The sequence below is a fragment of the Arachis duranensis genome, chromosome 5 (assembly GCF_000817695.3).
Source record: "Arachis duranensis cultivar V14167 chromosome 5, aradu.V14167.gnm2.J7QH, whole genome shotgun sequence".
NCBI classification, from domain to species: domain Eukaryota; kingdom Viridiplantae; phylum Streptophyta; class Magnoliopsida; order Fabales; family Fabaceae; genus Arachis; species Arachis duranensis.
The window spans coordinates 103528484-103537932 of NC_029776.3; the positions used below are offsets into that span (position 1 = coordinate 103528484).

Below are 9449 nucleotides of genomic sequence, written 5' to 3' on the forward strand. Positions count from 1 at the left end.
AGATTTTGTAATTAAGATCATATTGTGACAAAACAATGGAATTAACAGAATATTCCGTTAAACAAAACAAATATACTTAACACTTGATTGAATATTCTGTACAGTTTAACAGAATATTTTGTTAATTTTAATATTTTTATCACAACAGAAACTTAATTATAAAATTTGATATGGTATAAAAATTTAATTGAAAAGAAAAAAAGTATAAAAACCTAATTAAAAATTCGGTGAAATTAACTATATAAAAATCAATAGAATAATTAAATCTATAATAAAAAATAATTCTAGTTAACAATAAATAAGTATTATTATTTATTATGCTTGGAATTGTATAGAAGCTAAGTAATATATTTTTTTTAAAAAAAAGTCTTTGATAAATACTTAAATAGTATATTAAAATATGAAAATAATAAATTTATTGTTTTGTTTTAAAAGTGATTAATATTATTTTATGTTTTGCTAGTTATCTTTAGCATGTCATGCAAAATTAGTAGGTTTCACAACCTATCTACCATAACAAACATACTCTCACTTTTCCAAAGAGATCCTTTAATAATATATACAACTCCATATTAATTAATTAATTAATTAATCAGGTTTAGATGTGTTGGAGACGTACTATATATATAGAAAATCCCTTAATTATATGAATAAGACTAGTAGTGTAAACATTCCATTAAAAGGCAGAGTGAAAGAGAGAGGTGATGATAAGTACAAATGCCTTGGAATAAAAAGAAAAGAGGCTATGAAACTTTATGAATGTATGAAGATATAAAGAAGGTATTATGAATTTTAGGCAATGATTTAATTGTGAATAACAACCACATGAAAAGAATGAACCATAACAACTGGAAAAGTGGTGCACTTGCGGGTAAGTTAGGGATAAGACGTGGTCAATCAAACGTGATATGAGGCAAAAAGAGTAACGCCAGAGTCCCAGCATGTGCTTCATTTGTAGTTATATACCACAAAACCATGAATAAAAGTACTGGAACCGGTATTTCAGACTTAAAATTTTTCCTATATTTATATTTGCAAGCAAATTACAAAGAGAAAGTTTAAGGATTCAGTACTTTTATTAAAGTTTAGTCAGTACTTAATTATAAAAAAAATAAATAATTTTATAATCATTTACCACTACTCCACTAGAAAAAAGAAAATTGCATTGTTAAAAGAGGCGTGTTTGCAACAATTCACATAGAAATTGAAGAATTAAAATAAAGTGAATTATAAGATAAAGATGTAAGTTTATAGATAAAACACGTATTAAAAACATCCCAAGCATAATTATAAGCAACAAAAGGTAGGTGTCATGTGTATGGCACGGGTGATGGGTCCCAGTCCCAATCCCAGTGCAGACAAACAACCTCAGTTAAAAGTCCAACAACTAAACTGGGTTTCTACCTCACATACTGACATACACACAAGCTTCCCCAATTCCATCATCAATTCTCAAACTCACTATGACTAAACATTTTTCCTTAACTTAAATACTTACAACCTTCTCCGTTGCCATGCCCTCCCGCCAACTCCTCCCTCACCGCCGCCACCACCACCACCGCAGTATCCTTCTCCCGCTTATCACTGCCACCGCCGCCTCCCTCCTTCTCCTCGTTCTCTTCCTCCTCTTCCTCCGCCGTCGCAAGCGCACCTCCCCGTCCACCACCTCCAACGCCGGAGACGACTCCAAGCCCCCCCACCGTCTCTCCTACACCCTCCTTCGCCGTGCCACCAACTCCTTTTCTTCCCCACTGGGCCATGGTGGCTTCGGAACCGTCTTCTCCGGCACCCTCCCTACTCCGGCGAGAACCCCCGTCGCAGTGAAACTCATGGACCCCACAACAACCTCGCAGCAAGGCGAGCGCGAGTTTCACAACGAGCTCTTCTTCGCCTCCGTGCTCCGCCAATCTCCCCACGTCGTCGCCGCCGTGGGATTCTCATCGGACCCAAAACGGCGCCGTTTCCTCCTCGTCTACGACCTCATGGTAAACGGAAATCTCCAAGACGCTTTATTGCATAGAAAGTGCCCTGAACTCATGCAGTGGAACAAGCGCTTCTCTGTTGCATTGGACATAGCAAAAGGTGTTCTTTTCCTTCATAGTTGTGACCCCCCTGTGATTCATAGTGATATTAAGCCCAGCAATATTCTCCTCGATGCTGAATTCAATGCCAGAATTGGGGATTTTGGACTTGCCCGTTTGAAATCGGATCCCAATTTGGATGTTTTGGATGGTAGGGGTGATTTTGAGAAGAAAAAGGAGGGGTTTTTGGAGTGTGATGGTGGTGGGGTTGTTGTTGCCGTGGATGATTGTGAAACGGAAAGTGTGAACACTGGTTGTTACTTTGAGGAGGGTAGCTTGGGTGTGGATCAATCTCCTGAGTGTTTTGTTAAGGTGCCCAACTTGGAGACCTCGCCGGAGACTAGTGGGGCTGGTGTGTCGGCCTCACCGGAGATGGCAGTAACATTGGCGGGGGCGGCGTCTCTGTCGCCGGGGTTTGACAAGGCTAGCAGTGCTCAGAGTGAGAAGGGTGTTAAGAAGAATGGGAAAGGGATGAGGAGTAATTCAGTGAGGGATTGGTGGTGGAAGCAGGACAATGAGGAGGTTGCAGCCTCAGGATCAGGATCAAATCCTGTTGGGGAGAGTAAGACGGTGAAGGATTATGTGATGGAGTGGATTGGGAGGGATGTTGATAAGGAAAGGCCAAAGGGCGAATGGGTTGGAGGAGAAGGTGGGCAATTGGGGAAGCAAGAGAAGAAGAAAATGAAGAAGAAGAAGAGTAGGAAGCACCAATTGGAATGGTGGGAATCAATGGAGGAGGAGAAGTTTGATGATGTTCTAAAGAAGGAGAAGAGGAGGCCGGCGAGAGAGTGGTGGAAGGAGGAGTACGGTGAAGAGCTCGAAAAGAAGAAGAAGAAGAAGAAAAAGAGGAAGGGATTGAACAGCGATGATGATGATGGCAATGGGAGTGAGTGGTGGGTGAGCGATGATGTTTTGTATGGGGATAGGAATTTGAAGAAGGCCAAGAGCAAGAGCAGGAATAACCGTGGAGGCACAGATTGGTGGTTGGAGGGGCTAAGTGGCGACTTATGGAGAACTCGCCGGAACAGCTTCGATTCAGCTAGTGGAGAAATTCCAAAGAGTGGTGGTGTGAGTAGTACTCCAAGCATGAGGGGCACCGTTTGTTATGTTGCTCCGGAGTATGGCTACAGCGGAGATGTCTCAGAGAATTGTGATGTATATAGTTTTGGTGTCTTGTTGCTAGTTATCATTTCAGGGAGGCGACCCCTTCAGGTGAACGGTTCGCCATTGTCCGAGTTTCACCGTGCAAATCTGTTGTCTTGGGCGCGACATTGCGCTAGAAATGGGAAGCTCGTCGAGCTGGTTGATCAGTCTATTCAGTCATTAGATAAGGATCAGGCTCTTCTATGTATCAAGGTGGCTTTGCTTTGTGTGCTTAAGTCCCCTGCTCGCCGCCCTTCGATGAAAGAGGTTGTGGGAATGCTTTCCGGGGAGTTGGAGCCACCCCAATTGCCCATTGAATACTCGCCTTCGACCCCTTCTCGATTCCCATTCAAGACCCGGAAGAAAGGCCGGTGAGTTTCTAGTAGCAGCTAACCCTTTTACATGAGCAATTATAGTAATATACTTGGTACTTCATAGCTCAATTTACCAATGACCCATAATTGTATAGGAAAATTAGGAGGGAAAAGCTCTGTTCTTAGTTCTTACAATTGGTTTTCAAGTTCTCTCTATATTTCTTTTATCTCCTTTTAGTTTTTATTGTAGCCTTTTGATCTTATTGTTTTCAATTATCCTTGATTTCATAGTAATACCATTGTGGCCTACTAGTTGGAGATTGATATGTGTATATATAGATACACCTCACATATTCTTTCACACTAACTTATAGGCTTTGCCTTGTGATTGTTGTTTATCTTTTGGGAGTTATCAGTTATGACCCATTCTTTAGTGATTAGGATTCAAGAATGAGGCCATCTTTGTAGTTTACATTTGGAGATTAATTAATATTAGCAATATACATTACATTTAGCTAAACTTGCAAATGAAGTTACTCCTTTATGGTGTGGTCCATTTTATGCAGCTTTTGTAAATTTGAGTTGTATAGGATTTTATTTCACAGTTTGCATCATTTGATTTTATGCATAGAAGGAAGAGCCTTGTTATTTATTCATTCATATGGTAGCTGTTGTAATAAAAACAGAACATTGGAGTTCGAAATGGTGAAAAAAATCAATGGAAGTAGAATCTTTCTACAAGCTTTTTCCATGTGATCCATTGTTTGAATTCATGATTGTGGTATAGTAGCAAAATAAGGCCAAAATTGTGGTCCTTTCTTTTTATGCAAAGGGTTATGATATAACTAATGATTTTTTTGAACAATATGAACAACGGGTCTTAAAATTAGCTAAATTCAAGTAAAACACACTACATTTCCAAATTATTCATTTAAATCTTAATATTAGAATAACCATTCACACGCCTAATGAATTGAACATCCAATATATCCATTGTTCACATTGTTTAATATTTTTATTATTTACCTATAGTTTATTATGGAAATCATGGTGCTATACATTAACCCTAACATTAGTTAGCACATTAATTAATTCACTAACCCCAGTTATTATACTATTCCATTGTTCCCTTGTAGGGTAAGACAATTAGACAACCATTTCAAAAAGAAACTAAAAAAAAAAACAATTTAAATTCTGATTGGGTACAGATCTATGATAGAAGTTTGACCAAACTTAATTGGATGGATATGTCTCTTCAGTTTAAGTCACCAAGGTCAATATCATAATTCATATTCTTAATTTGGTTGGAACTTGCTGCAACAAAAATATATCTTCCTATTTTTGAATTACATATATTGAAATGTACTTGAATATTTATGTAAATGAATCATGTTCTTTACTATTACAAATTTATGTCATGTATTTGTAAATGAAATTGTATATAGCTCAATTACAAGCTTACTTGCATTTGAAGTTAGATGCATTATTGCATTCATAACTATTAATAAAGGAACCTAGTGTAATGGCATGTTACATTACCACATGGTATAATAATACAACTAATTAATTGGCAACTGTCCTCAATTAATTGTATGGTCCTAACTAACCAACTCCTAGTTATTGACTAGCTAAAAGCTAAATAATGGATCTTCAATTCTTTATAAGAAAATTTTAGACATTGTGATTATTGTGTTGATTGTTATTATTGATAGGGCCAAAAATGGGACCCATAAAAAACCTAATATGAAATAGTTTTATATATGTATTACATTATCATGTAACCTTACCTCAGTGAAAATAATTGTTTTTAAAACCGGACCGGACCGGCCGGTTCGACCGGATTAACCGGAACCGGTCATTTGGCCGGTCCGGTTAGCCTCTAGAACCGTTCTGCAAAAAACCGGTTAAAAAACCGGCTGAACCTGTGGTTAACCGGCAAACCGAGCGAACCGTACGGGTTTTTTCAAGTCCCGGTTCGCTGATCCAACAATCAAAACAGCGCCGTTTTGATTCCAGAGAAAAAACAAAAACCCAATGCTGACTTATCCCCTTTCTTTCTCTAACAAACACACCCTCAACAACCCAAGATTCTCCTAAACGGCGAAACCCTATTAGAGCCACCATCACCATCTCCCCTTTCATTCTGCTCTTCTCCTCGCGTCGCCAGAAGCTAAGGTCGGTTCGGGGCTGTTGTTGGCGTCGCCGTTTTTCTGTCCGAGCTCTCTTTGTCGCTGCTTCTTTGCTCTTCACCGTTGGTCGTTGCCGCTTCTCCACTCCTCGCCGTGGGTCGTCACTGCTTCTCCTCCTTTAGTTTAATTTATTAATTATGCTGAGATTATATTTGCTGAGATTGATATTGAATTAATTCTACTGAGATTGGGTTATAAATCCAATCTGTTTTTCTTGTTATTTTGGTAAATTGATATTTTGCTGTCATTGATTCAAAAGAGAAACATTGCTACAATTCTGCATTGGATTTACTATATGGCTTTAAAATAAGGGTTGGATGAAGTTCAGACAAGGAGATAGTTTATTCATAGGAAAAGAGAATGAAGTTAAGAAGTAAAGAACAAAAAGATTACCTAATTTATGAAAATGGAAAATTCAGGAATGGAAACCTAATTTATAAAGGTTATTCATGCTTTTATATTGTGTTTTTTTTGTTTAGTTAATTTAATTGTCAGTTTTTGTGTATTCTGAGCTTCTTACTGTGTTGTGGAATTGCTTCTTCTTGTTCAAATTGAAGACTATACTGATCTCTTTTTCTCCCTGCACCATACTAAAATTTGTGGCCTCAAATTTAGGTAGCCTATAATGGATCATTATCTTCTATTATATCTGGAACTGATATTGTTTGACCAAGCTTAGAAGTTGCTAATGTGTTATATATACATGAAGATTGAGAAACTTAAATGAAAGAACCAAGCTTCGACCAATTTTAATTCATACAATGCTTTAATTGCTCTGCACCTTATCTCACAATATATGCCACTTTGAATTTTTAATAATTTTATGTTATATTTGACACTACCAGCCATTGACTAAGGAGACCTACCCTGTGATGATGCATTTGGGATTTTCGAAACAGGTGCAATTGCAATAGGTGTAGGAGCAATTGCTGCATTTGAAACAATAATAATTAGTTGGTATACAAATGCATTGTAAATTCATTAAGTCTATCACTATTTTTCTTTTTGGAAAATTATATGGTGTGAATTGAATAAAATGTCCACAGTACGGATTATGTGTGGTCTGCTTCCTTGGATAGCAATTCTTGTTTTGCTTGATCAATTTTCATTTGGCCAACCCAAGCTGAATTTTATATGCAAACTTTTCTGTTTCATTTTTTTTGTTAAATGAGAGGAAATTGCAACAGTTATAAAGAGAATGATGGAGGAGAATGAGGAAGGTTTGGAAATGAGAAAGAGAATCAAACAGTCGAGTGATGCTGCTGCACTCACTCAAAATGGTTTATCTCTACTAAGGCATTCTCTACTCTTACACAGAAATGGAAAATTGTTTAGTGGCATTTATAAAGGAATAATGCATGTAACTTGTCAAAACAACCCAAGTTTGTGATCTTTTTTTTTTAATATCAATAGCATGCTTGAAAGCTTTTAAATGTTAATGCAGTTGCTTATTCTAATTTGAGGTTACTTAATGACTAATCTTCTTTGATTTATTTTTAGGGTACAGCATCTGTGGTATTAGCAGGATTGCTTTCTACCTTAAAATTAGTTAGGGAAACCTTAGCTGACGGCTGACCATACCTTCTTATTTTTGGGTGCTGGAGAGGTTAGTGTCTTGGAGGAATTTGTTTCATTATTTCTATCTTTCACAATGTCATTCATTATTTCTATTCATTTTACCTTAGTTGCAGAGTCATTTCAATTCTTTTGTGATGATTTATTTTTTTTGTTCACTTACTATTGGATCAAATTAAAATTTTGTCCTTTGAGAAAAACTGTGTAATGATTTTGATGGTAAAATTGTGGGACAATGTTCACTATTCTTGTGAGCCTAGAAAAATGAAATGTGTGGAAGAGTAATATGCTTGATATGTTTTTAGGATCTCCACTATGGTTGAGGGAGAAACTTCCCACTTAGCCTCACCGGAGATGGCAGTAACATTGGCGGGGGCGGCGTCTCTGTCGCCGGGGTTTGACAAGGCTAGCAGTGCTCAGAGTGAATTGAATAAAATGTCCACAGTACGGATCATGTGTGGTCTGCTTCCTTGGATAGCAATTCTTGTTTTGCTTGATCAATTTTCATTTGGCCAACCCAAGCTGAATTTTATATGCAAACTTTTCTGTTTCATTTTTTTTGTTAAATGAGAGGAAATTGCAAGAGTTATAAAGAGAATGATGGAGGAGAATGAGGAAGGTTTGGAAATGAGAAAGAGAATCAAACAGTCGAGTGCTGCTGCTGCTGCACTCACTCAAAATGGTTTATCTCTATTAAGGCATTCTCTACTCTTACACAGAAATGAAAAATTGTTTAGTGGCATTTATAAAGGAATAATGCATGTAACTTGTCAAAACAACCCAAATTTGTGATCTTTTTTTTTAATATCAATAGCATGCTTGAAAGCTTTTGAATGTTAATGCAGTTGCTTATTCTAATTTGAGGTTACTTAATGACTAATCTTTTTTGATTTATTTCTAGGGTACAACATCTGTGGTATTAGCAGGATTGCTTTCTACCTTAAAATTAGTTAGGGGAACCTTAGCTGACGGCTGACCATATCTTCTTATTTTTGGGTGCTGGAGAGGTTAGTGTCTTGGAGGAATTTATTTCATTATTTTTATCTTTCACAAAGTCATTCATTATTTCTATTCATTTTACCTTAGTTGCAGAGTCATTTCAATTCTTTTGTGATGATTTATTTTTTTTGTTCACTTACTATTAGATCAAATTAAAATTTTGTCCTTTAAGAAAAGCTGTGTAATGATTTTGATGGAAAAATTATGGGACAATGTTCACTATTCTTGTGAGCCTAGAAAAATGAAATGTGTGGAAGAGTAATATGCTTGATATGTTTTTAGGATCTCCACTATGGTTGAGGGAGAAACTTCCCACTTAGAACTGAACAAAACAACTCTAGTGTTCAGAGTCTCGATTACATAGATGATCATAAGCAAAGGAGAGTGGAAAGAATCGGATTTTTGGACGGTACCATCATGTATTCAACTTTTCAAACAGATTGTAAGGTGGTACAAGTTCCAAACAGGAACCAGAAATTAATAGAGCACATGTGCCAACGATTTGATCTGTCGTCAGGAAAATCCCGACATACAATTTTCCTGACGACAGATCAAATCGTTGGCACATGTGCTCTATTAATTTCTAGTTCCTGTTTGGAACTTGTACCACCTTACAATCTGTTTGAAAAGTTGAATACATGATGGTACCGTCCAAAAATCCGATTCTTTCCACTCTCCTTTGCTTATGATCATCTATGTAATCGAGACTCTGAACACTAGAGTTGTTTTGTTCAGTTCTAAGTGGGAAGTTTCTCCCTCAACCATAGTGGAGATCCTAAAAACATATCAAGCATATTACTCTTCCACACATTTCATTTTTCTAGGCTCACAAGAATAGTGAACATTGTCCCATAATTTTTCCATCAAAATCATTACACAGCTTTTCTTAAAGGACAAAATTTTAATTTGATCTAATAGTAAGTGAACAAAAAAAATAAATCATCACAAAAGAATTGAAATGACTCTGCAACTAAGGTAAAATGAATAGAAATAATGAATGACTTTGTGAAAGATAAAAATAATGAAATAAATTCCTCCAAGACACTAACCTCTCCAGCACCCAAAAATAAGAAGATATGGTCAGCCGTCAGCTAAGGTTCCCCTAACTAATTTTAAGGTAGAAAGCAATCCTGCTAATACCACAGATG

The 9449-nt window shown here is 36.8% G+C and overlaps 1 protein-coding gene across 1 annotated transcript; it reads left to right on the top strand.

Moving 5' to 3' along the window:
• Nucleotides 1–1312: 1312 nt before the first annotated feature.
• Nucleotides 1313–4058, top strand: LOC107491231 (receptor-like serine/threonine-protein kinase At4g25390). The gene has a single exon (XM_016112034.3). The coding sequence runs from the start codon at nt 1515–1517 to the stop codon at nt 3597–3599; it is 2085 nt and encodes a 694-aa protein (XP_015967520.1). The 5' UTR covers nt 1313–1514; the 3' UTR covers nt 3600–4058.
• The last annotated feature ends 5391 nt before the right edge of the window (nt 4059–9449 follow it).